This window comes from Ipomoea triloba, chromosome 9 (assembly GCF_003576645.1).
Source record: "Ipomoea triloba cultivar NCNSP0323 chromosome 9, ASM357664v1".
Taxonomy (NCBI): domain Eukaryota; kingdom Viridiplantae; phylum Streptophyta; class Magnoliopsida; order Solanales; family Convolvulaceae; genus Ipomoea; species Ipomoea triloba.
This window is the reverse complement of record NC_044924.1, coordinates 2,563,354-2,578,050: the sequence shown is the minus strand read 5'-3', so window position 1 is coordinate 2,578,050 and position 14,697 is coordinate 2,563,354. Positions and strand designations below refer to the sequence as shown.

The 14,697-nt window shown below is 35.9% G+C and overlaps 2 protein-coding genes across 3 annotated transcripts; one reads left to right on the top strand and one right to left on the bottom strand.

The window, feature by feature from the left end:
* Positions 1–980: 980 nt before the first annotated feature.
* On the top strand, positions 981–6,606 carry LOC116029463 (probable ion channel POLLUX). 2 transcript variants are annotated; one of them, XM_031271483.1, is made up of 12 exons: positions 983–1,765; positions 2,092–2,160; positions 2,374–3,003; positions 3,170–3,352; positions 3,490–3,549; positions 3,654–3,857; positions 3,992–4,240; positions 4,592–4,690; positions 4,976–5,170; positions 5,299–5,391; positions 5,501–5,767; positions 5,950–6,606. In XM_031271483.1, exons 1-12 carry the CDS (start codon positions 1,145–1,147, stop codon positions 6,166–6,168), a joined length of 2,889 nt encoding a protein of 962 aa, XP_031127343.1. In that variant the 5' UTR covers positions 983–1,144; the 3' UTR covers positions 6,169–6,606. The 2 variants fall into 2 exon arrangements, with proteins under 2 accessions (XP_031127345.1, XP_031127343.1); XM_031271485.1 differs by lacking the exon at positions 5,950–6,606 and having other exon boundaries at positions 981–1,765; positions 5,315–5,391; positions 5,501–5,660.
* A 1,638-nt stretch (positions 6,607–8,244) lies between these two features.
* Positions 8,245–10,491, bottom strand: LOC116030367 (metallothiol transferase FosB-like). The gene is made up of 3 exons (XM_031272597.1): positions 10,115–10,491; positions 8,868–9,181; positions 8,245–8,591 (listed from the first exon to the last, which is right to left on the bottom strand). The coding sequence occupies exons 1-3, from the start codon at positions 10,348–10,350 to the stop codon at positions 8,500–8,502; spliced, it is 642 nt and encodes a 213-aa protein (XP_031128457.1). The 5' UTR covers positions 10,351–10,491; the 3' UTR covers positions 8,245–8,499.
* Positions 10,492–14,697: the final 4,206 nt, after the last annotated feature.

Genomic DNA, 14,697 nt, shown 5'->3' with positions numbered 1-14,697 from the left:
TCTTTTTTTTATGTCCCAAAGGTCTCTCTTCCAACCATCTTTCTCTTTCCATCCTTTTTAGTTTACACATGGGGGTGTTTGGTTATTGGCTTATAAGCCAAATTATAGCTTATTTGACCAAGTTTAGCTTTTTGACCAACCAATAAGCTATTTTGAAGTGTTTGGTAAATGGCTTATTGGCCTTGGCTTATTGGGTCAATAAGCTGAAAATTGAAAAGCTAATGAATGTAGCTTTTTGTATTAGCTGGTTGGAAACAATGGGTATATTGACTATTTTATCCTTTAAAATCAATGGGATTTACTTTTAAATGGGTGGTGTGTTTGTTATTTTATAATAATAATAATAATACCCTTAAATGTCATTTTACATTTAATCAGCTACTAATAAACAGCTAATTTACCAAACAGTTTTTTATAACCAGCTAATACAACCAGCTGGTCAAATCAGTTAACTCAATCAGCCATCAACTACTAGCTAAACCAACCAGCTATCAGCTATAAGCTATCAGCCGTTTGCCAAACACCCCCATGGTAAATTGAAAAATATTAAAGAATTCAAGGTGAAACTTCAGTTTTTCATAATCAATCAGAACACGTTATGTTAAAATGAAATTAAAAAATAATAAAAGTAAGTGTAATATTGCTCATGATAAATTGGCTGCTCAAAAAAAAAAAAAGGCAAAGCTAAATAATGTTTCGAGATTAGAATATAATCCTTTTAATAATATAAAAATATTAACCCAGGGGATGTGGTTGAGTAGACTTATACACGATAAAAACTTCGAGCTACATCCAAAAAAATTGAACAATTTTTTTCCAACTAGTCAACTAAGATCGCACACTAATCATCTAATTAAAGCTAAAAGAGACTAATAATTGAATAATTTGTAACTAATTAAAATTAACTATGATACCAAAATTTACTTTAATTACCGTCCGAAAAGTCTCACTTAACTGTTAACTGAATAAACAATAACTACCACTTTCTTCCCCAGTCCCACCTTCCCCTGTCTCTCTCTGAACTTGAGCTCTCTGATCTCCCATGGATTATTCCTCAATAATTCCCAAAAGTTGTGTACTTCAGTGATCCCTAATCGACCAATTTTGTTCGTCTTTGTACACCTATACTGATACTAATCACAAAATGCCTGAGAGAAATGGAGCTCCAAATCCGAATTCAAATCCGAGCAAGCCAGAAAGGCCGCCGTTGCTGAAGAAATCAAGGACGATTTCTGAACACACCAGAGCTGCTCACTTCCCCGGTCCGCTCTTCCCGGCCGTCCGCCGTGTCTCCTCCTCGCCGCCGTCGCCCGTCGCTTCCACCTCCGCATCTGATTTTTCCTCTTCCGCCTCCTCCGCTACTTCCCCCGCTTCTTCGGATCAAAGCTTCGGCTTCGGTGATCGTGACTACGTCTACCCCTCTTTTCTCGGCCCCTACACTGCTCGAAGCAGAGTCACTGTCACGTCCGCTTCGAAATCACAGCGGCATGAGCAGAAACCGCCGAAATTTCCGGCTCGGAGCACCTCTATGCCGTCGAATACGAGCGGCCGAGCCGCCGCCGCCGCTGCTGATGTGGAAATCGATTATCCAGCTGGTTCTCCCAAGGTTAAGCTGGAGCCTAAGCCGAGGCTCAAGGCCGAGAAAGAACTGAATCCATTTCAAATTCAAGTCCCTACTTCTAGTGTTTCACCAACAGCTAGCTCAGCTAAATCTATTAGTATCCGAAAAAATCTAGCCCTAATTAGTTCTTGGATTCTTGTTTTGGTAAGTGTCTTGATTCTCTTTTGAGTTCTGACTAATTTTAGACTTCGGTTTAATTGCTGACTAAAAGCTTGGAAATGTGGAATAGTAAGAAAATTGAGGAAAGATGATAAATGTACATTTTTAGTATATTGAATGCACTGAAAGTTCTTTTTTTTTTTTTAGTATAGCAAATAAAGAACCTTCAATACACAAAAAAGAACATTCAATATATTAAAAATGGACCTTATAAGGTGAATCGCGGTCCATGGTATAATGATTGTTGGACCTCCTCATCTTCTCTCCTATGAAGCAGAATAGTTTCTGATTCTTTTCCATCCTTGTTGCAGCTAAAATTCATGTGTATAGTGTTTGTATCTCACACAGTTTATTTGTGGAGTATGGTTGCTAAACTTCAGGTATTTGTCCTTGAACACTATCAATATCATATGCATTATATTTATATCCACTTCTGCTTTTGATTGGAAATTTCCGTTCAAATGTGAAATTTAGTTCTCGGGGATCTAAAGCCATAACTATTTGAACATCATTTGAGTTCATTTCTATTTCAAAGCTATGGAGTAGATGTTTTGTTGTATGGAGTTATGATAGAGTGGGTAACGTGATTGCAGGAGGAGAATGCCAGCCTTCGCAAATTATGTAAACATACTGATACCTTTAACAATGACAGCATAGACGGTTTGGAGCTTCAAAATGATACTTCTTTATTATACTTTGGAGGTGCTGACAGTAGAACACTTGCTCTGTATACTGTACTTTTTACCCTTATTACACCCTTTATGTTGTACAAGTATCTTGGCTATTTTTCAAGAATAATGAATCTCTCGAGGCGAACAAAAGTTAACAAGGAGGGAGTTCCATTGAAGAAAAGGATTGCTTATACGGTTGATGTTTGTTTCTCAATTTACCCTTATGCAAAGCTGTTGGCACTTCTCTTTGCCACTCTCTTTCTAATTGGGTATGGAGGCTTGGCATTGTATGCTGTCAGTGATAAGAACTTTACCGAGTCTCTTTGGCTCTCTTGGACCTTTGTAGCAGACTCAGGAAATCATGCTGACATGGCTGGTATTGGGCCAAGGATTGTTTCGGTTCTCATAAGTTCAGGGGGCATGCTTATATTTGCCATGATGCTGGGACTTGTTTCAGATGCTATATCAGAGAAGGTGGATTCACTACGAAAAGGCAAGAGTGAGGTCATTGAGAGCAATCATATTCTTATTCTTGGATGGAGTGACAAATTGGTAACTTTCTCAAGTATCTTATATGATTAACTGTCTAATGAATATCCTTTCCAATACTTGCAAATTGACGTTGCACACTCTGGGTCTTCACTTCAATGACATTCATTTATCTGATTTCCTCCAAAGATACATCTATTTTTGTAACATGAGCTATCCTTTATGCCAGGGATCACTACTGAAACAGTTAGCCATTGCAAATATGAGCATTGGTGGCGGAGTGGTTGTTGTGCTTGCAGAAAGAGACAAAGAAGAAATGGAGATGGACATAGCAAAGCTAGAATTTGATTTCATGGGAACTTCAGTTATTTGCAGAAGCGGCAGTCCTCTCATACTCGCTGACTTAAAGAAGGCAAGGAAACATATCTTTTATATATCCTTTTCATAACCCCCGGGCACTAACATGGAAACGACCTAATCTTCCTTGAGCTCATGTCCAACAATTCCCTTCTCTGTTCTGTATAATACATTTTTCTTTTATCCATGCAGGTTTCTGTCTCAAAGGCACGTGCCATCATTGTCTTAGCATCTGATGAGAATGCTGATCAGGTTCTTCACATTTCAAATTTTGTGTTTCTAGACCATGTTTTAAGTAGCCCCTTGTAGAACTAATTGATTATTTGGTTGCGATTTTTTTTCTTTTCTTTTATAAGAGTGATGCACGCGCTTTGAGGGTTGTGCTCAGCCTCACAGGTGTAAAAGAAGGGTTGAAGGGTCATGTTGTTGTGGAGATGAGTGATCTTGACAATGAACCCTTGGTGAAGCTTGTAGGTGGAGATCTTATCGAAACAGTTGTGGCGCATGATGTCATTGGACGGTTGATGATACAGTGTGCTCTCCAGCCCGGCCTTGCACAGGTCAGTTGAATATAATTCTGTTCCCCAATCTGAGTTTGCACTCATCTCTAGTTGATGATAGAGTTGGTCAACATTTGGCATGATTGAACGGGCATTGTTTTCTTGTGCATTCTTATTTCCATGTAACGTGGCAGATATGGGAAGACATCCTGGGGTTTGAAAATGCTGAATTTTATATTAAAAGATGGCCCCAACTAGATGGTCTATGTTTCAGAGACGTGCTTATTTCATTCCCAGATGCAATTCCTTGTGGAGTTAAGGATGCTGCAGATTGTGGAAAAATAATCATAAACCCTGATGACAGTTATGTACTAAAAGAAGGTGACGAGATCCTTGTTATAGCCGAAGATGATGATACCTATGCCCCAGCTCCCTTGCCAGAGGTCATATGTTCTTCTGTGGAGTACATGTTTTCCTATATTCTAGTCGCATATTTGCATATATGTACATTATATACCTTAACATTTTGGTATAATATACTTTCTGCTGGTTTTGAATAATGAACTAGGTGATATAAATGTTTTGAATGCTATACAAATATGCTTGAAATTTCCAAATTTACTTGGTGATTTCGCCCTCGATCCCTCTCTCGCTTCTCTATCTCTAATTGGTGTTTTTCTGTCAATAGGGAAAATGGATGTAGTTTTCAACCTTTTCTGTTGGAGCTTTCTCTGCAGCACTTTGAGTGTGAAAGTTTGTCGATGCTCTCTCATATCCTACGTTATTTGTTGCAGGTACATAGAGGCATTTTCCCCAGGATGACTGACCCACCAAAATTTCCCGAGAAAATATTATTCTGTGGTTGGAGGAGAGACATTGATGACATGATTATGGTAATATAAACATAGTAACAGCCTTGTATTTTCGTTTGCAGCATCTATTATACCCTTATCTGTATAATCTTTGTTTCTCTCCTGTCTTTTGTATTTCAACATACCATTTAGCTCACCCGAGGAGATATAAAGAGGGAACAAAAACTATTATTTGTCTCGCATCTCCTCTTCACACTTGTCCCCCAAACTTCAAGTGTTTTCAGTGTCTTGTTAACGACGATATCACGGATTATAAAGCTTAGTTGTTAATTTGAATTTTATTTTCGTTCAAATGTGTGATTTTAGGTATTAGAGGCACTCCTGGCTCCGGGGTCAGAACTGTGGATGTTTAATGAGGTTATTGAGAAGGATAGGGAAAGGAAGTTGACAGATGGTGGCCTTGATATTACACAATTAGTGAACATAAAACTTATTCATCGCGAGGGAAATGCTGTGATCAGACGCCATTTGGAGAATCTTCCTTTGGAAACGTTTGATTCGGTAGGTGTTCAAGTTGCACAAAGACTTGATATATTATAAACAAATTGCAAATTGTATGGAAAGTTATTTCTTTAAACTTGATGTTCTGTATTTTGTTCTTATGCTGGTTACTAACTCAAAGTAAATAGATACTGATTCTTGCAGATGAATCTCTCGAAGACTCCATCGTCCATTCTGATTCACGGTCTCTTGCCACCCTCCTTCTCATCCGAGATATTCAGGTCATTGTTATAGCCCTCGTCGTTTATTTACATACTGAATGTTCACAATTTGTTTCATCCCTTTTCTTGATTATTACTGATTCGATTGCCTGAATTTTACGAACTGCAGTCAAAACGCCTTCCATACAAGAACTCAAAATCTGTCCCTCTACGGCATTCTGCTTTCTCCCAGAGCTCGTGGATTCGCGAAATGCAACAAGCTTCTGACAAGTCAATCATAATAAGCGAGATATTGGATTCCAGGACTAGAAACCTCGTATCAGTTTCCAGAATTAGTGACTACGTGCTATCAAATGAGCTGGTGAGCATGGCGCTGGCAATGGTAGCTGAAGACAAACAAATAAACCGGGTCCTAGAAGAGCTCTTTGCAGAAGAGGTATTTATTTTTTCTTCCACATCTTAGCTCGAGCGCACTCTAATGTTCGGTTGTGTATCTTACCAAAACATTACATTCATAATTGTTGCTAGCAGGTTAAACAAAAATGCTGTTTTTCTGAATACATATGAATCATAACGCGATTACTAAGAACCTGAGAATACTTTATAAATTCTATACAGGGAAATGAGTTGTGCATCAAGCCTGCAGAGTTCTACTTATATGACCAGGAAGAACTCTGTTTCTTTGATATAATGGTACGAGGGCGACAGAGACGCGAAATTGTGATAGGATATCGTCTTGCAGCCACAGAGCGGGCTGTCATGAACCCCGCCAACAAACTGGAGCCACATAAATGGTCTATTGATGACGTTTTTGTTGTCATTTCGTCTGGCGAGTGATACTATCAGCTGCAGTACTTTCTTTTGTATGCTATCGACCTCTCACATCTGATCAAACATCGCGTTCCCATCCCGAGGATACAACCAAACTTCATACACAGACATGAAAGCAATGATTGAAACTTCAACAGTTGCAAAGACGATAAGATCACCATGTCCTAACAAGGTAGAAGTAGCTTGACTCGAGGTCGAGGTCGAGGTCGAGGAGAACTAGGAAAGATCTCTATATATTGTCATAGAGCAACAACAAAGGTACTATTCCAGCTTTTGACCAACACTGGTGTTTTTTTGCAGTTTATAACAGTTATTATGATTTTAGAAGAGGCATCCTAATCTAAGCCCAATTGTGCATTCCTTATACTGTGCTCTATGACTATTCTGTAGACTGTTGTATCTGCATTAATTCTGCCAAAATGAGATTTTGGATGTTTCTGGGTCTTTTGGAAGCATTTATTTTTTTTTTCTTTTTTCTTTTGAATTGATGTCAAACTAATCCTTGATTCCATAGTTTCATTGAATTTAGTCTCCTCCAGCCAGTTGTCATACGAAACGTGAAGAAGACATTGTCCTCCTTGAGCTGTTCATTTTTCTTGTACGTTTTGCTTCTTCAAGCGGGTGATGTCTCATCAGTTATAGAAAGAAACAAGAAAAAAAAAAAAAAAACGCCTTCGTTAATCGAATAAAATCTCATCTTCATTATATTGTAGTAAATCAGGGAAATTGGTCAATTAATTCAAAGAAATTAATAGTTTTGGTTCAAGATACATGGTTTAAGGGCTAAGAATTTAGTCTCAAAACTATCTTCTCGTAAGTCTCATACTAGTTCGAGTCCAATCATGAAAATATGATATTCCAAGGACAATCAATCAAAAGCTCCCAAGAATATATATACTGAGCAAATCTTAAGTAATAACTTACAAACTATTCAAGAAAAGTAAATTGTAGTGGGTAGAGTAATATTAATAAGTAGCTAGTAATGTTTCCCACTCTATCGGAAGAGCTTTAGAGAATCGTCAAGGAATAAATGGAGCCGTCAACATAACGGTGTTAAATAGAATTTTGGTTTTCTTTCATTCAGTCATGGCTGATTAGCAGACTGCAGACGCCAGGCATCTGTTACACTTCCTGACATCCACTTGGTTCTCCCGTGAAGGAGTGGGTCCCAACCGCCACGTGCAGCGCGATTAACGCGGGCAGACAAAGGTTAGCTGGCATTCTGACGACCGACCGAATTTAACTATCTTGCCCGATCCAGAATTCATCTAAATATCATAACTAAAAATTTTGTTGTGTGTGTGTGTGTTTTTTTTTTTTTTTGAAAACTAAAATTTTGTGTTTTTTCCCCTATTTTCATAGACTAATTTAGACTTTATAATTGTATTATCAATCTATTTTTCAATTGCTTTAAGTACTGAATTAAAATTTATATTTTTAAATGATAAAAGCTCTCAAATTAAACTTACTAATCATAATACAGTAAACAACACTAAATTGGACCAACTTCGACCAAGTTAATTGAATAGTTAGTTTAGTAACTACAAAATTATAAGTTCAATTTCTCTTGACTTCAACTAAGTTAATCGAATAGTTAGTTTAGTAACTACAAAATTATAAGTTTAATTTTTCTTGAAAGTTGTCTATTGATCTTATCAACTTCAACTATTCAATTATAAGCAACTTAGGTTGATTTACTTTGTTGTAATTATTTACCGGTTAGAGTTATAAAATAATTTAATATACCTTTTTGTAATGAATGTAAACTTTTTCGTTTAAAAAACAGTAATGAAGTGTAACTCATGGGGAGAAAGAAAATTTATAATAATAATCTAGTGGCTAATTAAACTAATATTAAGTGGTAATAAGTCATCGTCAAGAGATGACAAATTGACAGCGGGGCAAAAGTATTGTTCAATTCCTAGCTTATACCTCGTCAACAACGAAAGCTTGGGGTTTAACACTTTAATAATGTTTCACCTTTATTCACGGGATCGGAGGTGACAATTGACAACGGCATGCATATGATAAATCATTTTTAAAAATATGAATCAATAAAAAATAATAATACTTCTTAATATATAATAAGATCGAGCAAATATAATAACTTATTCATTATATCCAACATGGAATTTTTACAAAAACAGTAAAATCTCACTGCTCGCGTGGAAATCTCATCACGTATCTCCCTCGTTACATTCATATTACCACTACACAACAATATTACAAAATAAAAAGAAAGAAAAAAAATTGAACGGCCAACTTATATATATTACATATCTCTTCACAATTTCTAGTGAGGTCGAATCATACGTATTATCACCATCATATCGATGATTATAATGAAATGTCAAGCATGTTGAGGGCCAGATTCTCCATCATTAGGCGCTCAACTTCTCCGGCACATGGCGTCTTCTTCACCACACCCCCTGCATCAGTTCACATCCTATTGAGTTATTCCATCCAACTAAAAGTCTAAACAAATAATGTAACTGCACGTTTATTATTTACATATATTTTTTAAATACATCTTGTGACTTTAGTCCGTAAAAAATTATTCTGATAAGTTTTAACCAAGAAAGCTAATAGGCCACTGAATAACAACATAAGCGGTCCACAGCTGATTGGCTCATCAAATTTTTAGTTAACAATCTGATCAATTTGACTGTGCGTTTATAAATATATTAGGTTGGAGATGAACGTACCGTTAAAGGAGGAGGTGTGGTTTTTGGACCTGAGGGGGCAGGCGGAGAGGGGAAGAACGGGGAGGTTTTGGCAGTTGCAGATTTCGATCATGTAACCGTCGGGGTCGTGGAAGAAGAGCTGATCCACAATCACGCCGTCTTCCTTAACCTTGGCCGTCACGTACTCGATTTTCATGTCGTCGAGGTTTTTGATGATGAGATCCATGTCGGAGCACTGGAACGAAATGTGGTTGTCTTTTGGGTTTATTTTCCCTTTCTTTGTCGGAACCTTCTCCGCTCCCAGCAAATGGATCCCAATCCCATGATTGAACAACCTATTTTTAAAAATTAAATAAATAAAAATTAATTAGATTAGAAAATAAATTAAAATAGTATAAGACTGAGATTTGAATTCATAATTATTATCATTGCCCGATCAACTCGATTATAATTACCTAAATAATTGTACACGATATGATGTTATCATCTTATCAGTAGAAATTAAACTGACTTTTACTGTCATGATGTTAATCATATCATTGTGGAATGATAAATTCTTTTGTGGATCCCATGGAGGTTGAAGTTTTGTCAAGAAAAGACAATACGGAAAATGACTAGATAAAGTTTTTGGTTCACATCTTCAGATATTATTACAGCATGCTATAAATTTTATAAAGGAAAATATTAATGAAACTTTATTGTTTGGCCATTAAAAAGAGACTATTTACCTTTTCACTTTACAACTTACACTATCATCCAAACAAAAGCATTCACAAACGGCATCAATTATGCTTCAACTTTTTGGGAGGACAAATTATGCTTCAACTTTCATTTTCTATAGGTACGGTCTCAATTAAAAGTGTAAGGTAATTACATATATTCATTATTATTATTATTATTAATGTATTTATATATGCAAAAATTTGTCCAAACCATTAGATGAGTTGAGACAATATGAAAATGTAATACTTATAAATAAATAAATAAAACATTTTATTGAGTATTATATATTTTCAGTAAAAATATTACTCTGTACATTACTATGTTACTTCGAAGATAAAAATTTATGAGAGAGAGACATTCATTTATATATAGTATGCTCAATTGGAAGGAATTGAATCTTCTAGATTAGCGACATCTAACCCAAGAAACCTAGATATGAATGCAGGATGAGAACAGAATTATGTAATGAAATTAAATAAGTAAATAGAAAAAACTGTATTTAATTTTGACTAAAAATCTAAATGAATAGTGAAATCGTAACATACCAAGCTCCTTCAAAGTCGAAGGAGGAGGGGCGCTTGATGAGCACAAATCCCAGAACTTGCTCATAAAACTCCACGGATTTCCTCACGGATTTGCAGACAAAGGAAACATGATTCAGCGCCAGCAATGGCATTCTCTTTTCCTCATCATCTGAAACGAACGACCATGAAGAAGAAGCAGAAGCAGAAGATGAAGACAATGAAGATGATTCTACAAAGCTCTCTATCTCTCTACCCATTCTTCAATCGATCTCTTGAAATGAAAGATGTTTGAGCGCTAAATGTATGTAAGTATAATAATTATGCAAATGGAAGTAGCTAGAAGGTGCTAGATAGATAAGAAGATTGATTGTATAATAAGAGAAGACGAAGATGATGTGATGATAATTTAGTGCTCTGATAAGCGCTAATTTATAAGCGGGAGTGAGGTGAGGAGGGGGAGAAATAGTATTGAGGAGAGGGAGGTGGGGCCCGCCAATACAAGGTATGCATATGCAACCCTTACGTGGCAGTCGCACCCAAAATAATTGAATCCGCTGCTTACGCGGATCGGATGTTATCCGCCCGCGTACACATTTCAAAGCTTCACACAACTCCCAAACGTACATGCAAATACTCTTACAATTGCTTGTCTTCACTTCCCCACCCGCCACTTTCAACATGTTGTAACTGAGGGGTGTTTGGTTGGATGAATTTAGGTTTAAAGGAATTGCAATTCAATGAATTCAACAATTACGCTGTTTGGTTGGAGGGAATTGTACAATTCTCTTCAAACTCCATGAATTGCAATTCGGTGAAGGAGAGGAGCAAATTTGTTGGTGTAAAGATGATTTTACCTCTCCCCTACTACTACAACATAAAGGCATTTTAGTCATTTGGTCACTTCTTACCTTTCAATTCCATGTACTCCGATTCATAAATACCAAACACTATAATTTTGCCAAAGGCCTTACTATAATTTTGCCAAAGGCCTTGTGGTCAAGCGGCATAGTTGTGCCCTTCATAAGTAAGAGGTCACAGGTTCAATCCCTAATGTGGGCGTTGGCTAGTTGAACTTCAACAGGGATACTACACTGTAATAGAGTCAATAGTATTTAAACAAACAGAATTTAAAAAAAAAACACTATAATTTCAATTCCAATCTTATTCGTTTTCAATTCTCTTCCCTCCTAATTATTTCCTTCCAACCAAATGCTTTGTGATTGATTATCCAATTAAAGAATTATTTTATTTTATAATTAATTATTTTGTTATAAAATATTTAATAATTAATATTCTGTAATATTATATGTATTTCTACTCTCTTTCTTTTTCTCACTAGAGGTCGTCACGAGCATGTTTAAAATAAATCAACCTAAAAAAAACATGGCATGGGCCTAGGATTTCTTAGGTTTGGCCTGAAAGAGTAAACATTATTTTAAAATATCTTACATAAAAATGTATAAGATATAAAATAAGATTATAAAGTAGTTATAGGAAAAATTTAAGATGCCGATTAACATTATGTCAATTTGTACCGTGTGCAATAATTTTATATGCTATACTATATACGTCCCATAATACACAATGCAAGATCATACCTGATACAAATTGACAATGGATCAATCAGCATGGTAGAAATTTTTAGTAAATAATTATAACATATATCATGTATAATATACCATGTGAAACGCAATGTATTATTTATTTTTTATTATTTTATTTTTTGGGAATAATAATAAAGACAATTTTTTTTGTGGTCCTTGCTCAGCTCACATGAGTCCATAATGATGAGTGAGGAGTGAGGACTCTTCATATACTCCGTAGTTCTCTCCGACCGCGTACTAATTTGTCCTCTCAATTCACGTGCTTTTTTACCCACTGTGTTTAATATTCAAGAAAGCTCAGCTCCTTTATGTGATGTCCATTCCACGTGAGATATTGTTTGTCAGCAAAAATTTGTGTTCATCTGTGAAACGAATCAAGTCAATATAAAATGTAATACTTATACTATTAAATACAATACTAAATCATAAATAAAATATTACATTTCATCTTGACCCGATCATCCTCATACAAATGAACCCTTGTTTGTTAGCCCCATGGCATTTAATAAGTTGGTTGATTAAGATACTGTGTGTATTTATTAAATTAGTATTTCAATAAGTCATGTGTCTATTAATCTATTCTCACTAATAATTGCATATTAGACATTTTAGGGTCCTACAAGGTACAGCCAAGGAAAGCGGTGATTGGTGTTGTAATTAAGGATGTGGGTGGAAAATGGCAAATTATGCCAAGGACCCGGGTCTATCTTACAAGGTGAACCCGGGTTCATGTTCACAATTTTAGATTTCAATATACAAAATTACATTACTCAATATTCACAATTTTGAAACTCTATATTAACAATTTTGTTATATTGATTCAAAAATTATGTTATACTGTTGAATATTAAGTTATAAAATTGTGGATGTATAACTCTAAAATTGTGAACACGGACATAAGTCTACCCAAGTAGGTGGCCGATGCCTAGATCACCGATTATGGTGATACGCTAGACGTTCAGTCGGCACCCCAAGTACGATACAATCTCAGAATGAATATTAAAAAAAAAAAAAAACTTTGAATTAATACCAAATTTAGGGCATTATCTCTAGTGTTAAAGTACAAATTTAAAATCTTTTTCAAAAACTTGCTTCCAGGACTAGAGATATTAGTGATGTCAATCAACACCGTACCCACACACACATCCATTTTGCTTCCTTTTTTTCCTGTTGTTTCATTGGTTTTGGACATGTGCAGCGTTTACCTTCTTAAATGTGGTTGTTATACCCAACTCCTATCATTCTTAATGAATTTGTAATCATTTTGGGAGAGAGAAAGAAAAAACTCTTTTCTTTTCTTCTCTTCTTACAATTGGGTAATGCTACATAGACATCTCTTTAATTTCTTATATTTAATTTTTGAAAACAATTTTTTATATTTATAATTAGTAGTATTCTAAGATAGAGAGATTTGCCCACATTGGACATGTGCTGGCAATCAATTTGCCATCCCAGCTTAAGATTACTAAACCAGAATAAAGAATCCTCTCCAAATTTTCTATACTTAGATAACTATTAACTAATCGATAATGAACAGATAAAAGTACACGTTTTCCATGACTGACTGTGACACTTCTCTTTTTCCAGCTGGAGAATACAAAGCTTAAATAAGTTCATCAATACCGACAGTATAATATTCACTTATTCAGCGATAAGATGATTACTTGTGTGCATTATATACATCTATACAAACAAACAGAAGTTTTCAATATTTATTCCGTAAGGGGTCTGATATAGATGACCCAAATATTAAATTTTCTAGCACTATAGGAGAGATTGATAAAAGCATATGCTAGCAGCCTCTTTCATCAAACTTTTGGATTGAATGCTTTTCAAAGATAATAGTTTTCAAAAAATAAAATGTTGATCTCAATCCCAATGGCCCCCACTATCCCATCCCTAGGGTCTTATACTCTTATTAAAGAATTAAATCACAAGAGTACCTTAAAGTCATAGACTAAGAACTTGATACACTAATACCTATAAAGGATTCAACTCCAAACTATGTTACAGGTAAAAACCGAACCCCTATCATTCGACTACCAGCATTGCTGAGACTTACTTCACTCTTGCCTTTGCCCACTAAGTCATCCCGGGAAACACGGGCAATATAGTTTAAAGAAGAACCCATGTTTGATGACACAGTATCAAATCAAAGTTTTACCCACTCTGGAAATTTTCAGCATTTAACCAATTTTCTCATTCCTATTAAGGGTGTTGGGTTGCTCATATTGATGAATAGTATACATTGATTGATTCCAACAGCCCCACAGGCCACAACTAGTTATCTTAAGATGTCCAATAAGGAAGAGGAGCAAGTAGCTAGCTGCCTAGCAATTAGGAAGCATGTTACATCTGTGACCTAACCCTTAGGGAAGTAGTTACCTTGTACAGTCATATCACAACTTGGAGGGAGCAATAAGTTATTATCCATGAAAACTACTCATTAAAGGCAAGGGTATAGTTGAGAAATTTGAAAGATTTTCCAGAAATTTCCCCTGGGTAACAAATGGAGATCAATTCCAATTTTGCATTGGATAGCAAATGGAGGAAGTGGAGAAGAAAATATGGTTGAGAAAAGAGTAAAGGGAGAGAGAGGACGAAGATAAAAGGAGGTGCATGGGGTGTATTGAGAGGGAGAGGAACTGATTAAGAGAGAATTTAAATTCTTGGGTGAAAAAGGTAAAATCTGGGCCCACACCCCAGGCTCTATAGGGATTGTGAAAGAGTTAAATCTGAGTCACTTAGGTGCAAGGACCAGTACCTAGTACCCACAAGGGGTGAAACTCCCTGTAATAAAAACAATCTTGCAGCACTAAACAGCAACACGTGGTAGGACAGCCATTGCTTTTGGCAGCATTACAAATTTGTAATATAAATTTATAATAGCTGTCCTAGTAGCCCTACAGCCTTAAACACCGCATTCGTACTAAAGCATATGTACAAACTCTTGGCCTTACCTTGCTGTAGCTTGCTTATCAACATTATTGGAAGATCTCC